General features: G+C 42.7%; 1 protein-coding gene across 6 annotated transcripts in view; it reads right to left on the bottom strand.

The window, feature by feature from the left end:
• Positions 1–21,128, bottom strand: part of EEA1 (early endosome antigen 1) — a 253,947-nt gene extending 232,819 nt beyond the window's left edge. For 5 of the 6 annotated variants that reach the window (XR_007889189.1, XR_007889190.1, XM_051616319.1 and 2 more), the window contains exons 1-3: positions 20,993–21,128; positions 12,796–12,888; positions 9,598–9,720 (exon numbers count right to left, since the gene is read on the bottom strand). Coding sequence is in view for 4 of the 6 variants with exons in the window: in XM_051616319.1 (XP_051472279.1) it covers positions 9,598–9,720; positions 12,796–12,888; positions 20,993–21,016 (240 nt within the window). In the remaining 2 variants the exon portion in view is untranslated. The remainder of the gene's footprint in view (positions 1–9,597; positions 9,721–12,795; positions 12,889–20,992) is intronic. The other variant, XM_051616346.1, reaches the window with a different exon arrangement.
• Between the last annotated feature and the right edge of the window lie 1,372 nt (positions 21,129–22,500).

Here is a 22,500-nt window from a genome sequence, read left to right as displayed (position 1 = left end):
AGGTGAATGCAGTCAGCCTCATACAACGATGCTGCAAAAGGATCCTTCTGGGATGAAACGCTACCCAGTGGTTCTGTTTTGTTTTGTTTCCCAGTGATGGAAAGGTCTGCTCTTCACAGAGGAAACCACATGTTCATTCTAGCACCAGTAAATGCATCTGGAAAAAAATGAGTGTAGAAAATTGTTCTGGCTGCTCCTTTTTGCCCTTTATTTCTTTCCATTTAAGCAGCAAAGTATGTTTCTTTGCTTGTTGTTCAGTGTTGGTTTTTTTGTGGTTGGGTTTTATTCTGTGGAAATAGGAATCCTGGCAAAGAGGAAAGAATAGATTAAATGTGCAATTAGCCCACAGGGACAGCAATCAACCATTTGTCTCAATTGCAAGGCAAAGCCAGCCCAAGATTTCCCAGGCAGATCTGAAGGCAGTGGCTGCAAGGACAAGTAGCCAGAGGCAGAGCAGAGCTGCCAAGCCAAGGGAACGTGCTGTGGCTGAAAGCCCACAGGGTGGATGGGAGCTCTGACAAGGCAAGAATGCTGTCACCAGCCAAGGGTGGAAGCATGGACAAATCCTACTCTTTATGGTATAAACCCCCTTCCTCTCATACAGGCAGGGGTAAAAAGATCATCACCCACCAGTCCCAGACTCTCCACTGGCACCACCATGACCACAGCAGGCCTTGCTTTTGAGTGACCTAACACTGTTGGAGTCAGCACTGGGTCACGGCTCTCATATGCACCCTTATTCTATCACAGCATTTCCTAAAGGTCTGATGCATAAGCTCTAATGGAGTAACATGTCACCCTTCTGCAATGGGGCATCCTCGCCAGGGAAAAGGTCAACCTTCCTGTGCAGAGCTGACGTGGGCAGGAACATCGGCTCCTGCAGCTGCAGGCACCATGAGCCTTAAACTGCCTGAACACAGGACTTGGGTGCATCTCATAGGCTGCTAATATTCAGATGTCAACTCTGGTACCAGCAGCATTCATTCAGTTCTCTTCATAGTAACGAAATCAGAATCATCAGGTTCTTCCTGGGCACTGGACAGTAACAGACAGAAGTACAAAGGTTTCCTGGGCCTCCAACTATTAGTCCCAGGTGACCATCTTGTTAAGGGACTTGGGTGGGTGGGTCTCTCACTGTATGTCTTTTTTATTTAAAAAAATATATAATTAAATGCAGCCATAAAAATATCTTTCTCACAGCAGCATCTTGAGAAGAATTTTGAAAACATATGCCAAAGTATATTTTATTAATCTAAAGACAAATGCGTGAGAAGAAGGAAGAGGGGAAGAAGCCAGATGGTCTGAGATGTTTCAATCTCATAAGCATTTTTGTTAATTTGCAGGAATTCATATCAAGTGCAAGATGTGCCTGTATCAGGGCTGTGCCTGCCCTGGACAAAGAGGAGATTGTGTAGTTACACCCATGAGGTGCTGGGGGAGTTGAAGTGTCCTTTCCAGTTGGCCTGGAATGGGCTTCCTTAACTAACAGACTCCTTTACAGAAGGAGCAAGTATGAGAGCAATGTTCTTGTTTTTAAAGAAGGTAGCTACCTTAATAAACACTCACAGTTATACTTTTCAAAAGGCTGTATTTGCCAAGAAACACTTGGTAGGTTTCATTTCTAAATGCATTTAGGAATTACTTTGCATAAAGCACAGCCACAGAGAAATGAAAGCCATTTCATATGCTTCATTTAATAAAAGCAAAGACATCAGTTATAGCCCCTGTAGCACTGCACCATAAGTCAGAACTCCCTAATTTATGTTTCTAATTAGGTTTTATCTTTCAATTTACACAGGGAGAAAAGAGCCCAAAAGAATTTAAAGGATTATTAATTGGGTTTTGCTTTTATCAATACAGAATGTTTTCACCAGGAAACAACAATATATCGAATCCAAAGCTTTTTGTAAGCCTGTAAGTAAAGGGAAAATAAAAATAAAATCACAACCACAGCATGCACAGGTTTTTATCAGGAAAGAGTTTTTAAGATCATCACAGAATTGCTGAAGATAGAGCAAGAGCAGTAAAAAAGCCCAAACCTAAAACCTCATAGACATGCATAAACAAGACACTAGGAGTCAGCACACAATTTATAGCTCAAAAGAGCCCCTGCCCCAGCATTCAAGGCGTTCCAGTGAGAACGACTGAGATGTTAAACTTCAAATCCCAATTTTCTGATCCCAATGGAAATGTTTCTCTTTCAGAGGGACACTTGTGAGCCATACCTAGCACCCAGTACCTCACTGTTTGCAGTGAGACAGGCATTCCTCAGGGCAGACTCCAACACACCTGTTTCACTTAGAGCAGAACACAAATCGCTACACAGAAGTTCTGTAGGAAAATGTCTTGCCTCAGCTTGAATTCTAAGGACAAATTTCATCAAAAATCTGGAGCTCCCTAGAAGCACCAGAGGCTTCTTTACTTGCCTTTCTCAAGACAGACTTATGAATAAGCCCGTAGAAGAACGTTTATTGCTACTTTCCCCTTCTCTTAGTTTAAGATTTACTTTCAGGCCTGATAAAGTTAAGCTTCTCAGTGTTCTCACTCCTAAAAGGCATTCAAGGTAAATGATTCCTTTTGGGTAACATTAACATTCACACAAATCATTAATACAGTATTCTTTGGGAAGTATGCCAGGATGCTAAAAGCAACACTGGAAGGAAACTCTGGCCAGAAAAACTACCATATATATTTTTATTGTACCTATATAATTTACAGGGCTATTAACTGTTGGAAGAACTTTGGCCTCCCACACTGAAACACACTGCCCAACAAGAGCAGGGCCATGGACCCACAGGCACACGGCAGATAACCAGGTTGACTGCAGGCTTCTGTAGAGCCCTCCTAATCCTCAGACTATTTTAAAACTGACTCAGAAATATTTTACGTAACAGAAAAATTAATGTGTAGGATGGAATGGATTCTGTTTCTCTGGCTTCCCCTTGGATGGGAGTAAGGCAGTGGTGTAAAAAAATGTATTTCTGAAAATTTCAGCCTTCTCAGAATATTGTCTTACTTGCAACGTTTTTTTTTTCCTCAGCGTTCTGCACAAACTTGACCTAATGAAGTTGAGTACTGTAACAAGACATTTTGAAAAGCAGTATTTTCCTTACTCACTAGCAAAGCAAATTGATTATTTTCAAGGAGCTGAAAGCCCTCAACAGGCTGAAGTCTGCTTTCCAATTACTACCAATGGAGATCTACTCAACACTGTTAACAAAGGAAGAAACTAGTCAGCTGACCTAACAAAAGTGTATACTGTACGTAGATAACCTCCCTCTGGGCTCCGTCACCAATAACTGCAGCTGGAGACATTTACGTATATATGCATTAAATCTGTCTTCATCTGCCAGCTGCTCTTTTCACCACAGAGCTTTAATGAAACGGTCTTTGTAGAAGTAATAGGAAACCCTGTCTTATAAAGCACAGCTTACTTAGCTTGAAGCACCTTTTACACAAATTAAAACTGGAGTTATCTGGCAGAGAGAAGATGTCACTTTCTGAAGGACAGTCCCATGGGCAAAACAGTTTTTACAGGATGGAATTCAGACTTGCTCATCTAGTTGGAGTCCAAGAAAAAAGGTACCCTATATAAGTATGAAAGTCAATGCCACAGCTACTCAGCTTCCTTAGCATTTTCTTGAAATAACTAGTGGCTGTCTAGTCTATTCCCCAATCCCATTTTAATATTGCATAGAACTGAACATGAGGTCCCACTGTGGCTGCTACAGTTGCTGCTGATCTACAGCTGTACCTGGTAGAGTTATATAGCATGAATAGCACACACAGATCTTTGTTGGCTAATACAAACAGAGTTTCTGCAACATCTTGAATTTTTACCCCAGCAATTATGTCATGAGTCAAGCTTAAAGAATCAAGGAACTTTGCTGGTTTCCACTGCGATTTTAATTTTACTCCACAAACATTCTTCTTGGAAAATATAATTTCAGTATACTTGATACTTTTACCATATGGAAAAGATTAGTGACTACTCTACCACATACATGCTATAGGACAGCTTAGCCCAATCCAGTACACACTTTAACATGCTTGGCACTCACAGGATCAGACCTTAAGTTTAAAGAAATCTGAGTTTCTAGGCTTCATCTTTGACCTTCCAGAAATACTAGGCCAGCTTGAGGAGCCTACAGCCTATTTCTAGTAAGCCTCATGAACATAAAGCAACAGCTGTGATTCAAAACCAGAGCTGTAACACCTTCCAGACATGACCTGTGTTTGTCCATGTCTCAGAACCCAGACTTAGCTTACCAAATCTCTCTACAATAAACTGTATGCTGTGGATAAAGCCCAGTGCCTTTAAAGTCTGGAAGTAAGCTCAAGAGCTGTATGGCATATTCCCATACTTGAAGGCACAAACACTCTTCTAGACGTTGTTTTAGGTTTTGTGTGTCATGAATATTTGGAAAAATTCTAAATTCATGATTCATGTTTTTCCACTGCAGGTGAACCTCCACAACCTTCTCTGATACAAGATACACATCTTCACCAGCATTTACATAGTAACGGTAAGGTACAACTCACATGTTCTCCAGTTACACAATGATTTAAAGGCTGAAACATTTTACACAACAGAAGATTAGGAACTGTATAGACTTAGGGCTAGAGAAAGTACTGATGTTTCAGAGCCAAAAGATGTATCAAGTAGTTTCTAGGCTTTACTTCCCAAATAAATACCAAAGCAATTAACTAAACTCTCAGCAAGTTCTCAGAGGGAATTTAAACTGCCTCAACAGCAAGGGCAAGACCACATTTCATAATTTATTTCAGAAAGCTAGCATCTCAATTAAAAAATGTAATAATGAGATTTTAAGTTAAAGAATAAATAAATTAGGTCACTCCCTTTATATATTCTTAAAAGGAAAATTCAGTTGATATTTTTTCCATGCCTTCCACCAGAAAAAGCCCTTTCCTCTATGTTAATATAAACAGCAAGATGACAGTGGCTTCCTCAGGTAACATCTCCATTCAATCACTAGAAAAACAGGCTACAAGGTCATATTTTATATAATTAAGGCCTGCAGTCCATTTCAATTTCCACAAGTATTTCATTTTCATGACAAAAAACCAAACAAACAAACAAACAAAAAAAAGCTGTCTTGCTCCAGCTTATTTTATACCAGACTGCAGACTCTGTGTCTTCCTAAAATAAAAAAGCTGGATTCTTCCTGAGAAGAATAAAACCAACATAATTTCTAGTTCAGTTCTCTACTGTTTTTATTACTACCGATGAGTAAGACTACAATTCTGTCACAACCTACAAGACTACAATTTTGTCACAAATTAGAAATTCTAATCCAGTGGATTTGCTATTTCTTACAGAAACTTTGCATCACATGGCCAAGTAAAATCAAAACAATATCTCTAATTCTTCACTCTTAGCATTGTTCAGATGTTGCAGCAAATTAATGTACTAATGTAGTTTAATTCATTACTTTCATTACTGTGCAAAGCAGGCAAATACTGCTGAGGTGAAAACACCTGCCACAATATATTTTGAAAAGCAACTGGAAGAGCACCCAAATAGAATAAAATACTTGCATTATTGCATTGAAATAATGTTCTGTGCAAAACCAGTCCACAAATTTCAAAGGGCATCCCCAAAAGCAGAAGATACAATCAATTGCACCTACAGTAAGAGACAAGTAGGAAAAAAAATACCATAAAGAATGAGGTATTCTCAAACAAGGACAAAAAAAAAACCAGCATTTTGCACAACTAGTACACCAATTTTCACTCTAGGCAATCCTGCTATGAAAATCCAATCCAAAAAACATCAGGGTTGTATCTTGCTTGTATTAGCTAAGAAACAATTATATGCCAAATATCTGTTATGAGAACTACCCAAAATAACTGTTAAATATTGCCTAAGATTTAGCCTAGTTGTAGGTAAGACAATAGATATTAACAGCCACTATATAATATTGCAGAAGTATCATACAGTGGGGGTTTTTTTGATGCCTCAGGAGAAACCAGGAAGGGAAGTCTGAAACTAAGACCCTCTAACTGACTCACTGTTTAGATGTCCTGAATGTCCAACAGAGACAGTCAGGAAATCCTGCACATTGTTTAGAAAGGTATCCTCCCTTTAGTACAAAAAACAAACAAACAAACAAAACACAACACACCACCAGAAGCAGCCACTCAGCTTTTGTTAGTGACACCACTGTGTACATCCAACTTGGGGAACAAAATCCCTATTTGGGAATGTGGCAATGTGTGTGAGGGAGAGGAGGGAAGGGTAAAAAGAGTTGAGGGGCAAATTACCTGACTTAAGAAAAGTTTCATCAGCAGGAAGAGTGTGCATCAGTGGAAGACAGGTGTTCTGGTCTGGTGAGTTTTTGGTAGTGAGGAAGGGCCACAGGAGTGGCTCCAGCAAGAAGCTGAGAAGCTCCCCCTGCTCCAAGACCAGCCAAGGAGCCATTAGAGGGACATTAGATGAGCCTCAGCGATTAACGTATGAAAGAACTGATATAACACCTGAGCAGAGAAGGACTTGGGGGGGAGAAGAGCTGTGCTAGAGGGGAAGAGATGTGCTCGGGGAGGAGAGCGGTGCTGGGGAAGGAGAGCAGTGCTGGTGGTTGGTGAGGAAGAAGGGGAGGAAGGTGGCCCAGCAGAAGTTTCTCTGCAACCCATGGCGAGATGGCAGCTGTCCCTCTGCACTCACGGAGGAACGTGGTGGAGCATTCCCTGAAGGCGCCAGGAGGGGTGAACTCGGCCACTAGACTTGGATTTTGTGGCCAGTGGATTTGCTGCCAGTGGACTCTGATTATGCAGCTTTGGAAGACCCCGGAGCCAGGGGAGTTGGCTGTTCCCGAAGGAGCCCATGACTCTGTGGGAAGCCCAGGCTGGAGCAGCTCCAGACCTCGTGGGAAGGACTCATGAAGGAGAGGTTCATGGAGGACTCTCTCCCATGGGAGGAACCCCATGGGAAAGCAGGGAGGGATTGTGAGGAATCCTTCTTCCTGAGGAGGAAAGAGCAGCAGGAACCACCAGCCTGTGAACTGACTCTAAACCCCATCCCCTGTCGCCCTGTGCCGCTGGGGGGAAGGAGGGACAGAAACCGGGAACAAAGGGATTTGGGCCCAGGAAGAAGGGAGGGGTGGGGTAACATATGCAAGCCCTGCTCTTTGTGTTGTCTGTGTCCTGTGTGTGTTTGATTAGTGTGAAATTAAATTATTATTTTCTTCCCAAGTTGAGTCTGTTATGCCCGGGACCTTAACTGGTGAAGAACCCTCCTTGTCCTTTGTCTCAACCCATGAGCTTTGTCCTCCTCATCCCAGAGTGTGTGTGTGAAGGGGGAGTTGAGTGAGCAGCCATGGAGCTGTTCCTTTGTTGTGTTGGGCCCAAACCACAACAACAGGTTAGTGAATAAAGGTATAGGGAAAATTAAATACAAAGTACGTTTTTGTCAAGCAAGTGACATTTTTCAGGTCTCACGAAGTTTCTTCAGCATTGTTTCCAACAAAATGGATTTTAACTTTTCACACAGTAGTATCTGCAAGCTACAGAATGCCCAACACCAGTCTAAGTGAGCCCAGCTCAGCAATGTTTCATGTCTGTTACATAAAATGACATGGGTAACAGATTATATTCTTCTTATAATGCTGACTTAGGAACGGCAAAGGTGGAACCAAGGGTGACAGCCTGATTGTGTTGCTGTTTAAGGATCATGAGGTGCTTCTTCAAATGCAAACTATCATTTTCCATTAACAAATGTAAGCCATCAGCTTCTCAGTGGTCAAGTATTTTAAACTATACATATTAGTATGATTATAATAATTTATAAATTTCCTCATTGTTTCAATGCTTCTATGCACACCGATAAAATAAATGTTCAAAGTGGATAAAAATATATATTAGCATTTTTTGTTTCTCACCTCATCCAGGTACTTACTGAATTACTGCACCTAAAAAAACAGCTTTAGCTACAGGCAACAGCTACAAAGAACTGAATTTGTATTTCATCTGCTATACTCAATACACAAGTTTTGTAGAGTTAAAAAGCTGTAATCAGCTACTGACAAGTAAAAAGTACTGACAGGTAATTAAAGGTGGAAAAACAAAAACTCAAAGCAGGCAAGAACCCACAGTCAACTCCATGAAACTATGTTAAATACAACCCAGCTTAAATAAAAGAGTAAATTCAGGCAACCAAACCATCTCTGATGGCTCACATCCCACAATCTACTAGTACCATCACATCAGATATATGCCACAGTCTCTTTACCACTGGTAAGTCACAGCTTATTGAAGGAATGCACTTGCACTGTAATCAGATAATACAGAAAATAAAAAGCTGAGTTGACCACAAAGAGAGCACTACAGATGGTCCCTGCTTCAACAGGAGGCAGTGAGGAGACATTCAAAATTGTCCTGGGTCTGAGTTGTCCCCCAGCACTCCAGAAGAGCAGCACAGGCCAGTTTTACCACAAATCCTGCTCACTTTAACAGGTGACAATTCCCCCTTAAAAACAGACCTCAAGCAACTCTAGGATCATCAGTGTTTTGATGGCTTTCATCATCGTTGTGAAGAACATCCTGCAAATCGAATGGTTCCCTTCAAAAATAAAGTGTAATTGCACATCAAGATAGGGAAGGAAAAGAGCACTACTTAACAAATGGATACAGCAACAAACACAATAAAATCTTACTGCTCACACAGCCTAGAATAAACAGTTTGATTCCAAAACTCAGCAAAAGTAATGTTGGCAGAAAGAATGCAAAACTTGGAAGTCCATACAAACCCATATAGTGCATGGCAAGCTGCCTGCCCCCAGGAGTCAAATCCTCTCTCAATGTTCACAACAGAAAAAAATCAGATAGCCTTGGGCAGCAGGAGGCTATTACCTTACAGAATCTAAATCCTTCCAAATTAGTATTGTAAACCTGCACACTTTGATTGTGCAGTTTTCCACTCCACAATTGTAAGAATTTAGAAATGCTCTACTATTTATGTCATCTATTAACTGAAATGGTCTTTGCATTTTGTTGGGGGCATAAAAAAATTCCAATTCCATTCTATATTTAAAACATTTGTTTTATAATTATTTTAATGTTGTTGCAATACATAAGGCTTTTAAATATATTCAAGAAGAGAATCTTCTAAATTTTTTGTATTCCTGTACTCCGTTCCATCTTCTATCTGGTGTTCCTATCTCCCACTAGAAATCTGATCTAAAAATAGTTAGCTAATAAGAGCTCAAAATATTTCTTTTCACAAAAGATGTACCAGATCTACTACTGTATTTATCACACTATTAAGTCTGAAGTGAAGTAAGGCAAATAACCTAACAGTCTTATTTACAAGAAAATCAAGCAAAAGCAGTTCAAAAAGAACACATCAGTGACTGCAAGCCTCCCAGTACCACAAATGTTCCATGTGAGAGAAAACTGCAAACCAGAAAGATAGACACAGATTAATTCTTCTGCTGAATGTATACTTTGGAATCAAGAATAAGTGATCAAATTATGTTTCTGTCAATTTAAAAAGCTGACACCCAAGCCACAAGGAAAGATCTATCAGCATTTAAAGCAGCCCATTACCAAAGCTATTGAAACAAAATAAACAAGACCCACAGTAAAAGCTGGGAGGTCACGAAGTTCCTGTCTTCCTTCTGTCCCAGTGTGCTCATTCTTGTAATGCTCAGACAGATCAGTGGGAGTTACATACACTTTCATACACAGTGGGCAGATGAAACCCTGTGAAATGTATATTTCTTTTTAAGAAACTAATAACGACAAAAAAAGCAAATTTGGAATCAAACGCTGTTCAAATTTTTATGCTAGAAGTTCTCTACTATCACCCAAAGCAAAGCCTGTTTTCCTTTTGAAAAGATAGTTTTTGCAAAACACATATAAATACCATGGGGAGGACAAGAAGGAACAGTTATTAAGAACATGAAAATAAACACATCTAAAACACACTTTAAAAGATAGCATCATGATGCACACTATTTTGTGTTTCCAAATGCTCCTGGTACCTTCTCTGTGTGACAGAGGAATAAGCAGCATGACAAATTGTAAATGGACCGTTATAAGGCACCACATCAGATCTATCCTCCATAGGGTGTCCAGAGGTTTCACAGAGAAAGACAAGGATGGCAGAAATACCCCTGTAAATGAGTAGGCAAGTTTGCCTAGAGGAGGCCTAGAGGAGAGGCCTAGAAACCAGCAGGAGAGGCCTAGGTGCCAGCACAGCTGGACATCTGGCTGGCATGTTCACTTCGGGAAAAACATGCACCTTCCTTGGTAGAATTTTAAAAATAAAATTAAAAATCAGCATGTTCACCAGAGATTTACTAAAGTCAGAAGTAAAACTGGTTTCTGAAGAACAACAGGGCTGGAGCACCTCTCCTATGAAGACAGCCTGAGAGAGTTGAGGATGATCAGTCTGTATAAGGCTCCACAGAAACCTTATAGCAGCCTTCCAGTATCTGAAGGGGGCCTACATGAAAGCTGAGGAAGGACTTTTTACAAGGACATTTAGTGATAGGACAATGGGTAACAGTTTTAAAGTGGAAGAGGATAGATTTAAATTAGACATTAGGAAGAAATTCTTTAGTGTGAGGGTGGTGAGACACTGGAACAGGCTGCCCACAGAAGTTGCAGATGCCCCATCCCCAGAAGTGTTCAAGGCCAGGTTGGATGGGACCTTGAGCAACCTGGTCTAGTGGCAGCTGTCTCTGCCCATGGCAGGCATGGTTGGAACTAGGTGATCTTTAAGGTCCTTTCCAACCCAAACCATTCAATGATTCTATGATTTTCAAGACACGGACTACATGTTCAAATGCGTGGAAAAAGCAGGTTAGAGGGTTAAGTGCTGTGGGACTCTGTCCACGCTGCTGGCTGGAGGATGTCTGCACCTCAACAGCAGAGCATTACAGAGGTAGGCAGGTCTGATTAAACATAATATAAAAATATTTTCTTGTCTCTGTGAGCAAGGAATAGTTTGAATTCAGACTTGCCCACTCCTTTTTTTTCATACTACAATTCTCAGAAACCAGAATTTATTTCAGCCAGGCTTGAGGAAGTAGGAAACATGAGAATCTGCACAGATTTAACAATTACTCTTCATTTGAGTCTTGCACCAAAAAAAGTTAGAAAATCTAGTCAAGAAACTGGAGTGAAAATAAGCCAATTGGATTTCTGACTTTACACAATACGGGAGAACCAGGTGGGAACATAATGATAAAATGGAAATAAAACATACTGCAAAGTCTGGCTACAGTTTTCCTGGAGAAAAGACAACCCCTCAGGCCAGTTGCACAGGAAAAGGAAGACCAAGAAAGAACGGCTCAAGTTGCATGATGTAATGCATGAATCTCAGGAAAGTAAGAACCCATCACCCAGTTGAGAGATCAGTTTTAGATTTTGAAATTACATGCTAAGATCACCCCACTTGTAATTAATGCAACCGATGGTGGAGTTATTGACAACTGAAAGATACTTTTTCATGGTATACAGTGTCAACCAAAAGTGACACAGCAGCCTTTGGTTTGACACAGTTTCAACTTGGTAGCAAGAAAAGACAAAGGTGTAATAGTGCAGGCACACCACCACTCTGGAAGCTTGTTCTATATTAAGAAAATACTGCTACATTAGTATTGAGAAACCTTGTGACACCGACCACCTGTACACTCCAGTGATACTGCACACCTGTTAACAGAATTGTGCAATATCATCCAAACTTTGTAAAAAAGCCATTATCCCATCACACAATTTTATGCCTGAATTAAGCGCAAAAGAAGTGAGGTTTTAGTTTGCAATTTAAGAATATTTATTTGCTCCAGGGACAGTGTAAATATAGAAAACAGATTTTATCTCACAAATGCAGTACATGTATAAGATGCAGCAAAATATTAAGGAATGTCTGATTATACTGACAGTAATAAGGCTTCAAGAAACAAGAAATAAGCAGATTCCCAGACGGAAGACAATTAGAATTTTTAGCAGCACAGTTATAAATTTCTCTTATCACAGCAGACATAGGAGCATCTGAATCATCATATACTTTATTCAGTGTAAGAAAGGGCACTTTGCTCTCTTTAATGCTATAATAGGAGTAATTAACCTTGCACCACATTTGTATGCTAAGCTTGAAACATTTTCAAGCTAGGTAATCAGGATACATTAGCAAAAACTAGCTTCAACAGCCAATGAAGTCAGTTTGCATTTTTCAGAGTTAATATTTGACAACACTGTAAATCCAAAGACATTGTAATATGGGATTGAAGCAAGAATAACAATTTATTCTGCTGGTTAAGTATGGCATTCACCACATTAAAAATTGATAGGATTTACAAGTGGTAGATTTATACACCAACACCAAGCAAACACCTAAAACTTGGTATTTCATGAGGAGGAAATTTCCAATATACATTGTATCTTAGCAAGGTGAAAAGGGAGTACAGTACAAGTGTGATAAAACATTAAGCCTCATTTTTTGGAACTCTCATAAGAGATTTCTTAACAAGAAGTCTTAAGCTTCTGTATCATTACTTTTAATTTTAATAATTAATCTCTAGGATTACAGGAAGGATTGCTTGTGACCATTTAGAAAGATAAGCCTAATTAACAGTTACATATAAATATGACCTAGCCTTCCTTTTTTTCAATTTCAATAACAACCAATTCTTAGAAGATAACAATTCCGAGCATTTATTTAGTACTGCTGTTACAGAGGTAGGGCATCAAAAGTTACTTGCAACAGCTTCATGGATCAAAGAAAGAGCACCCAAGGTATAAGATTCCAATCCCATGTTTGGTGCACAGTACCTCTGAGGAGCCTTCATTGTTCACATCCACAGCATTTCCTGGTGTGGCAGATGAATCCGAATCTGAGCTCTGAGACCCACCTCTACCAGGAGTCTGAAATAGAGGGGGGAGAGAAAAATGAGTGTATTTAATAATGCAAGGTACGTATCCTATGCAAAGGCCTCTCTTCTGCTTGTTGGAATACAGAAGTATTTTCCCTCCACAAGAGTAATGAAATGAAAAGCTGACAAGCAATTATATAATTTTCAGTGCAACACTTCAACAAAAGCTTTTATCCAAGACTCTCCATGCATCAAAGAATAAACAGACACCAGAAGAGAAGGCCAAGATTTTAAACTGCTTCCTCTCACAAACACTCAACACAAACCAAAGAAATCAGGCTAAACTCTGCACTTGCATCACTCACTCTGGTGTTAAATTAGGTCTCTATAACCAATAGGAAATCACTAGAAATTACGATCTAAACAGTTTCAGAAGGAGCAAACTAGTATCCTACTACTTTCTTGATAACTTGCCTACAATCTGAACAAGCGCTTACATACTTGAAAGATAGAAAACTAAAGAGTGAAGATCCTGCGGATACAATAAACATGCAAGCAGGTACACTGCTTTAATTTGGAAAATATAAAAACAAAAATTAAGCCTGTGGCAAAGTTAAAACATCATAAACAGTAAGACAACTCATACAAATAAAACTCCTATGAATATGTGGAAAATCAAAACCAACAGTAGTGATTTGAAACTATAGATCTAGATAAACTAAGCATATAAATTTGAAATACTACATGTTTCAAGATCTGGATAGATGGACTGCAGTTTGTAATATTTATTTAACTGTAACTTTGATTTAAATTTGATTTTAACTTCTCTTACACATCTCCAGAGTGCCACTGCTTGACTGATGGCAGAAGAGTTAGCATTCTCAAAGAAAAAACATCAGTAAATAAATTATCTCAAAACAAATATGCAATCCTAGCTTCAATAACAACAAAAAAAAGTTAATTATCCAATTCCATTCTGACTATTGCAAATGGGATAAAGTAATGCAACTGCTGTATTTTAGCCATCTGGAAATACTTGCAATGTAATAAAAGATTTTCTAATTTAATATAGGGGGAATAAAGTACAGAATTTTAAATATATAGATGGAAATCTACGGAGAAAGGGACAGAAACAGACAAATAGCTTTAGTTTATAGATCTTGGTGTCTCCAAAATCTTATTTGCTTTAGAATTTTCTGACTCAAATAGAATATCTTTTTTTTTTCCAGACAAATCAGATATATAACTTTTTATAAGATATCTGCAATGCACATGCTTTCCCGTACTTTGAAAATTTCTGGGTTGTTATTTTATTATTAGTTTTTTTTAAAGAATGTTCTATTTCCAGCTTTCACAAAAATAACAGCCTTTTATTACTAATCAAATTTTAAAAATATGTAATAAAAGGTCAAGTTTCTGATTAAGGACTCAATCCCAGTGAGATACAGATCAATTTTAGAAAGGCCCCAAAGACGGACCAAAGGAAAGTGACGAGGAGTGAAGCTGCAAGATAGTGGGGCTAGGGAAAGTATGGGAAGGAGAGGGTCGTCTCTCCTCATTCCAGATTGCTCTGGGGTCATCAGTCAAGTGATCAACATACAGTGGTTTTCCTGCTCCCATATCTTTTTTTTTTTTATTTTAGCTGCTTTATGTTTGTAAATAAAATAAGAAAGCAATATAGTTCCCTTCTAGTACAGCATACAAAAGCAACAGGCAAGGTGACTCAAGCTCTTTGAGTTAATAATAGGAGAGGCAAAAGAGGGTGCAAGCAAATAATACAATGCAAACGCAAAGCATGTCAAAAGTGAAGACATTAGTACTTCTTCAGGTCTCTGATACAGATAGTAAACAAGGCACGTCCCAGCATGGACCAAGGGTGCATGCTGATCAAGACATCAAACTGGCAGGACCAGCTGATAAACTCAAGGGCAGGGCTGCCATTCAGAGGGACCTGGATGGGCTGGAGGAATGGGCCAATGGGAACCTCACGCAATTCAACAGGGACAAATGCGGAGTCCTGTGCCTGGGATGGAAAAACCCTGGCAGCAACACATGCCTCTCTGCTGAAAAGGACACAGAGCTCATGTCAGACAGCAGGGTGAACAAAAGTCAGCAGCATGCCCTGGCAGCAGAAAGGGCCACCAGCACTCTAGGTTGTGTTAACAGAAGCTCAGCCAACCAATCAAGTGATCATCCCCCACTGGCCAGCACCATTGGACCACAATGAGATACTGCATCCAGTTTTGGCTCTCCCAGTCCAGGGAGGACATTGATAAACCAGAGTTCAGCAAAATGCTACCAAGACAGCTGGGGCTGGAGCACCTGCCCTGTGGGGAGAGGCTGAGAGAACAGAGCTGGCTCAGCCTGAAGCAGAGACAACTCTGGGAAGGCCTCACAGCAGCCCCACCAGCACCTACAATGAGGTCATCAAACAGTAGAAGCCAGGCTGCTCCTAGCAGTGCACAGTAGAGCAGCAAGACTTAACAACCAAAACATGATAGGTTGCCACTGGAGGTAAGGAAAAGCTTCTCCAGTGCAAGGCTAGGCCTAAGAAGCCTGCTCCTGACCTCCACACTGTTCCTGCTTGTAGCAGGAGCTCAGGTAGAGAGCTCCTGAGCTCCTTCCCCTCCCCAGAGTGCTCTGTGATCTCTGAAGTGCTTGCAGACAAACACATCCTGTAGGAGAGCTCTGAAATGCACATTCAGTAACTCCATTAATGCACATGTGGATTTTGTGCATTGACAGTTGGAGGAATAATACCTAAAACAATTGGTAAGGTATGGCCAAGTTTCCCAGTAAGACAGCTAAGTCAGAATATTGCATCTAATGTTATAAACAGTTTTCTGCAGTTTACATACTTCAGAAGTTCTTCTCCATGCAATCCATAAACCACAATCATGCAACCCAAAGGTCAGGCTCACTTGTGAAACCATTTTGTGCAAGAACAAAGAATCCAAAGGAGATGGATATATACATATGTCTACATAAAGGGAGACTAAGAGGTCAGGAGTCAAAGCTTTCCTTCATAAAGGAGCTAAACTTCCGTAACATAAGAATCAATTTCTTATTGCAAAGCTTTAGAAATCTCAACATGATCAAAAGGCTTTTGTATGGCAGTTAGCTACGGTGACGGTTCCCTTCCAGAAAACCTGAGAACTTGAACCTCTATCTGTCCCAGCATCTACATCCACAAGTAGATATCAAATGTTTTGAAATGGAGAAAGTGTCGGCATTAATGGATATGCACTTCTCTACCAGAAATTGAAGGCTTTTAGTCCACTCTTCAGCTCCAAAACTGAAAACTGTGCCTTCACATAGCTTTGGACACAAGAGCAGAAGGAGAACTTGATAGCCTGGACAACGGCAATTAGAGATGGTCCAGCTGTCTCTTAGACAGGCAGCATGCAACGCTACTTCTGCAATACCTGAGCGTACACTTTCAGCATACCTAAGGAATCCTTTAGTCCCAAAGCCAAGAATCTTCTGTGGCAATTACAATGCTACCGTACGCTGTTAATTGCCCACCACATTTTACGCCAGAGCTGACTGCATTTCCCCATTTTCTGGTGAGTGGCCATGTACATGCAAAAAGGGTGGGAAGGAAAGAGGTCTTAAGTAACTTTCAAGATCAGGAGAAACAACACATAGCACCCACTTGCAAAGTAATAAAGACTAGCAAGAAAAAAATCAATAAAAATTTGGAAGTGTGTTGTGGAAACCAAGACCTTAAATGCACTTATCTTTCTAGGCCACAATATAATTTAAACATTCTTCACTAGCCAAATAGAGAAGGGGCAATTTGGAATATTTTTAATTGATCATTGCATGATCAAATAGGTTCACACACATTTTTAAGCGAGGCTCCCAGACCACTGCTGTATCATGTTCCACTAACAAAAAACCAAATAAAATTAAAAATCACAACATAATGAACAGCTCAAGACTTTGAAAACTAAGGAAAGACTCAGAATTATGCACTTTGTTTTCAGTCGGACTATACAGGGAGCCAATGACTTATGAATCCCATAGGAAAAGTGAATTTTCAGATGGGGTTCTGTATATGTATTTTCACAAAATTTAACATTTGACCCTTAAGAGCACACATGGACAGGAAAGACTGATGCAAAATTAGTCTCTCACCCAGCGCATTTCTTTCCTAGTTGTCAGTATTGTTTACTTTTTGGAGAAGCATGTTTCTACTACTAGCACTAGAGTTACAGAAGTAACACACTAACTTCATCATGTTATTCTCCATGTTTTCCCAAAACTGCAAGCTAACGTAAAGAAACAACATTAACAACAAAGAGCACGACAATGATTGCAGCTTGTTTTCTGAAAAGGAACAGAAAATTATATAATGAATGAGTTGAGCTAATGCATTAAAATGAGAGTATAAATACAGATTGCTACCGTGTCATTTTTGCATAGCCATTTATCTCTCTATAGCTATGCTTCATTCAGTCATGACACTCCTTTCAGCAGTTTTAAATTCAGAATAAATTAAACCTTTGAAAAAATACATTAGGCCCTGAGAAAGTCTGAACAAACATGGATTTATACAGTTCCCTCAGCACAGATTTAAATACTACAGAAGGGTACTATTGTCCAAACACATTAAGGTCCCGAATCAACAAACAAGATGCAAGAATGAGAAGGCTAAAGCCCTTGTTATAAAAAAACACCCAGTGCTAGAAACAGAGAACAGTGCCATAGGGAAGAGCAATACTGTTTAATTCTAAAGAAGAGTGACGCTATTTTTTTACTCCATAAAATGAAATTACTCCTGAATTCGTAGGGCAGAAAACCTTTCCTTCCCATCACACCATCAGTTCCATGCAAGCAGATTTTGTGCCCAGGAAGAGGAACATGCTTCCCTTTAGACTCCACAGGGAGAGCACAAGCACAGCTGCAGCCCAGCATCCATTCACATAAACATGCTATCTAGCAAGCCCTGCAATTATGAATGTAAAAAGAAAATTATAGGTAAGGCATGAGATGAAATGTATCCCAGACAAGTAAATAACTGTGCTCCCAAGCCTGGAATTAGAGAAAGGTGAGTTTTCCAGCCGAGCTACAGAAATCTCTGCAAAGCTCTGTTCTCCACTGAGACCCCCAGATCTCAAGATCAAGAGCTCAAGCACTGTTAGAGCAACAGGATTGTATGACCTGGGCACAGCACTATCGATAACAGTTGTAGACAGACGGTTAAACACAAAGAATGAAAACAAACTCATGCAGTCATCACACTGTCCCAGCAGATAAGTTCTTCACTACAAAACTTGAGTGATGGGAAGAAGGCTCAGAAGAAGGTCAAAGTAACCAGTTTTCCACCAGCTGAAAAGAAATGCCTTTTTTTTTTTTTTTTAACTTTAGGTATCTTGCAAATATAAGAAAAAAGCTCTGCTTTAACAGACCAGAGGCAACAGCCACTGTCCCACTAGTAGATGAATAACTGAGAGGGAACACAATGGCCACAAAGTGCCTTCAGAGTGTAAAAAAAGGTCGTTAAAGAACACACTGACAAAAATCAAAATATCTGGGTAGGAAAGTTGTGCCTCACATTCCACACAACCGTCATTTGGGAAAGGCTATGTTTTCTAGATCAGCACAAGGAACAATGAATGAAACTGGAAAGTGGCAAGAATGAATGAAGTGAGGTTCATGTTGCAAACATACAAAACTGATAGATTCCCGAGATGTCACATTGAAAACATACACAACATATAGAAACAGCATGCAGGGAGTGGACCTAAAATGAGGACCTAGCTGAAGTTAGCATGGAGGTACTAACTTCAAAAACTAGATGAGCAAGGTTCAGTAGTAATGAGTATTTAATAATTTCTTTTTTGAAAATATGTAATTCAGGGTCACCATTAAGATGCTTCTAAAAACAGAAATTCCAACTGGAAGAAATAAACAGGTGATCAGGGAACAGCAGTATAAAGAAGAAACATCTGGTGTTTTAAAACTTGAGGAACCACAATGTCAAATAAGTGACTAGAACTATAAGTAGCATATTTGTGGCTTTTGCCTTCCTCCTTTGCAGCTTGATGACCAGCTGTGTCAAAAAAAACAAAAAACAAACAAAAAAAAAACACCGTAAGAGATAATTCATTTTTTTAAAAGCATGCTTCTGTAACTCAAGTTCTTTCACCAGTAGTGACTAGTCATCCAGCTAGAAAGGATGGCACCATGTATAATCAAATAATGAACCCAGCATATATACAAGAAGGTGGAGGGTTCTGCCACCAATATTAATGATGCCCAAGAAAAGGGTCAAGGGAAGGTTCCTCAGCCTTCAAATTACTGCCTCAGGGACATGCATTATTTTAATATTTATGCTCTTTATGAAAAAATCTGACAGCAAGCTAAGGTTCACTTTTAGCACCAAAGTACATCAGAAGTCTTTTTCATACTTTGCCAACCACAGATTCTAAGTCAGAAAGGTATGTATGATGTTGTGCATGCAATCACTATTTTTATAAAAAGTCTAAATCCCTTTAAATAAGAGGTGGAATTTTAAAAGAACAGTTATTTGCACCAATTAAAAGATTAACACCTTCAAAAATCTTGGTATTTCTCTATTTATTTTTTGGGCAGGAAGAAGTCTGTTTCACCTTTGTTGGCAATTAGCTCCACTGAAATCTTGTAATTTTCAGGAGCCACTGGGGAACACTTACTTGTTTAAATTTTTCAGAGAAGATGGCTGTCTTTAACACACAAAAACTTTTGCACTGACTCTAGATTTTTATAGGAAACATTTAGCTGAACTTATACTTGGGGGCAAATTTCCTCTGGCACTGCAGCAAGCTTTTTCCTCTCATAGAAGCTTTTCTTGATGGCCTGTTATTTCTCAGAATCAATAAACACCCAGCTAAATGCTGCCAGCATTTAATTAGGTCCGTACTAAGTTTCCCCGCTCGTTAGCAGGGCTTCCCATCAAACGTCAGGAAGGAAGTTCTTGCCTGTAAACATGAAGCTTCAAATAGACCAAGAGAGCTCTTCACCTGCTCAGGGTCTATGACCAAAAAACAATTAGAGGCACACTTTAATGCTGAGCAAGTCGGCAGTATGCATACCGATGTCCTTTCTTCCCCTCTCTTTAACTCTCATTCTTGCAGCAACGCTTCCTCGCATAGCAGTCAGGAGACGTATGCCAGCATTCCCAATGAAACACCCTGTCAACGAGGTGTTACGCTTCAAAAGAAACACCAGCTAAAACACCGAGGGCAGCTGGCTTCCCCTCCCATCTGTGCACACCTTCTGCATGGCACCGACCTGGCTCTCCCGCAGTGTGGGGTCTGGAGCTCTGCCTTCCCGCCGCCGCCGTGACTCAAGCCTGGCGGGTGCATCCTCCAGCCGAGCGCCAGGGCTTCCCGCACCAGAGCCAGGGCCGACACCTGCCCTGGGCACCTCCCCGGCTGCTCCCGCCCCCGCCGCGAGCAAACTGCCGAGATACGCGAGGGTTTTGGGAGGGCGAGAAGGGCTGCACAAACGAGTGTCACGACTTGGCTCTTCCAGCCAGGCGGAGCTGCCGGAAAAGCCGGTTCCTGAAGCCAGGCGGACAGCCGGCCGGCGGCCGCCGGGCTGACTCTCGGCGTTAGGGGCCGGTCTGCTTGCTGGACCCCACCAGGGAAGGAACCCCAGCTCCCCGCGGTGGCTTTCCCCAGGCTGGGCTCCTGTGGAACCCGCCCAGAGCGCGGGCCCAACCAAGGCGACAAGCGAAGGCGGCGGGAGGAGAAGCCGCCGCGCTGCGGGCAGGAGCCACGCCGGGGCAGGGCCGCCCCTCGCCCCGCCAACAGGCCCCCCCACCGGCTGCAGGGACCCGCCCGCCGCCGGCACCCCCGCCCCGCCCCAGGGAAGCCACCGCCTCCGGCGCGGGGTCCCGGGCCCGGCCCGGCCCGTCGGGACTCGGGCCCGTGTCCCCGCGGCCGGGCGAGGGGACGACGCCGGACAAGCTGACGGCCTCCGCGGGCCTTCCCCCCTCCGGTGTGCCGCTCGAGGGGCCGGCCCAGGCCGCGCCCGTGGCTCCGATCCCGCCACGGGGAGCCCGGCCCCGAGCCCGGCCGGCACCAGGAAGAGGCACGGGCAGGCAAAGCAACGCAGGGCAGGGCACGCCGCCCTCGCTGCCGCCGCGGCGGATCTCGCTGCCTTACCCGCTGCAGAATCCGCCTGAACATGGTGGCGGGGCCCGGATGCCGCTGGGCAGCCGCGGCCAAGCCGAGGGGGAAGCCGCGGGGCCCGCGCAGCGCCAGCGCCGCCCCCGCCCCGCAGGAGCCCGGCGCGGCCCGCTCGCCCCGTGACAGCGGCCGGGGAGGCGGGGCGGCAGCCGCGCCGGGGCGGGACCGCCCCGCACCGCCCCGGGGAGGGACGGGCCGGACCGGGCAGCTGCCGCCCGGCCGCGGTGAGCTGGAGAGAGGCGGACGTGATGGGAGGAGAGTGGAGGGTGCGCGGGCGGAGGAGCCGGGCCGGCAGGGGCTGCCCTGGGATGGGGCGGCTGCGCCCCGAGCTCCTCCGCGGGAGCCTGGGCCGGGCCCCGGCTCCTTCACGCCGCGCCGGGCCCGGCCCCGCAGCGCTGCGGGTGGCGGCTGCTCGCTGCCCCGGGTGCCGAGCGGGGGAGAAGGGAGGACGGCGGTGTCTCCCTCCGACCTCGCCCGGCCTGCAGCGCCCGGCAGGAGGCGGGCGGGCCCCGGGCGGGAGGGCCGTGCCCCTTTCGGGGGCTGCGCCAGCCTGGGCGCTGCGGGGCCCCTCGGTGCCGTCACGTCTCTGGAATCGGGTCCTGGCCCGGCGAAGGGAACGAGCTGCAGCTTTAACCTGCAGCGGAGGGCTGGCTGTGCGGGGTGAAGCGCGAAGGCAGCGCCGCGCGTATTTTGTTCGTTGTGCGGTACTGGAAGCGCTGAGGAGCGGGCGTCAAAGGAGTCCTGTGCCGGCGTTCTGGTTTGGGTAGCTGGAAGTTTGATTCTGAAGGAGCAGTGTCTTCCTTCAAGCCCTGAGCTGAAAAGGCGACCCTGTGGCATGCCCCGTGAGGTGTTTTTATATACCAGAAAAAGAACACTTTGCTCACACAAGCGCAGACCTACCTTCAAAAAAAGTACAGCCCCAAACCACCAGTTCGACAGAGAAAAACATCTGCATCTGTAGGTGCTGAGACGAACCACGTGGGATGTGGCAGGAGTGCGTGGCTGGAATACCAGTAGCCTCTCTAATCTGCAGCTCAGCATGCCACCGTTCCCTGTTCTATTCTAAAGCTTCAACTTTTACACATTGGATGCAAGACAAAGGGTCATGAGTAAATAATAAACCTGTTAAATGACTAATTGTGCAAAGTAGAGCAAATATCATAGCAGAGCACCAGTTGTACTGCAAAGATTGAAAACATTTTTCCCCTCAAAGGCTGACATTTCTAAGCACTCAAAAATCCTCAGAGTTTGCATGAGTTACAAGCACATGACCCGAAGGATTCGGCTGCAGCAGCTTAAGGCTTGAGGCACAGCAGCATTATGTGTTTGAGCTCAGTTTACTCCAGCTACAGGCCCCAGTGTGTTTCATGTTACTGCCATTTCCTCCACAACTGGGGCAGGTCCACGCAGGCAGTTGGTAATGGCTTCAGCTGATGACTGATGATGTCTTTGGTAACATCCATTAGAACAGTTTCATGTATGTG

Source organism: Apus apus, chromosome 1 (assembly GCF_020740795.1).
Source record: "Apus apus isolate bApuApu2 chromosome 1, bApuApu2.pri.cur, whole genome shotgun sequence".
Classification (NCBI taxonomy): Eukaryota; Metazoa; Chordata; class Aves; order Apodiformes; family Apodidae; genus Apus; species Apus apus.
Note: the sequence above shows the minus strand (reverse complement) of the source record. Positions and strands in the feature narration are given on the sequence as shown.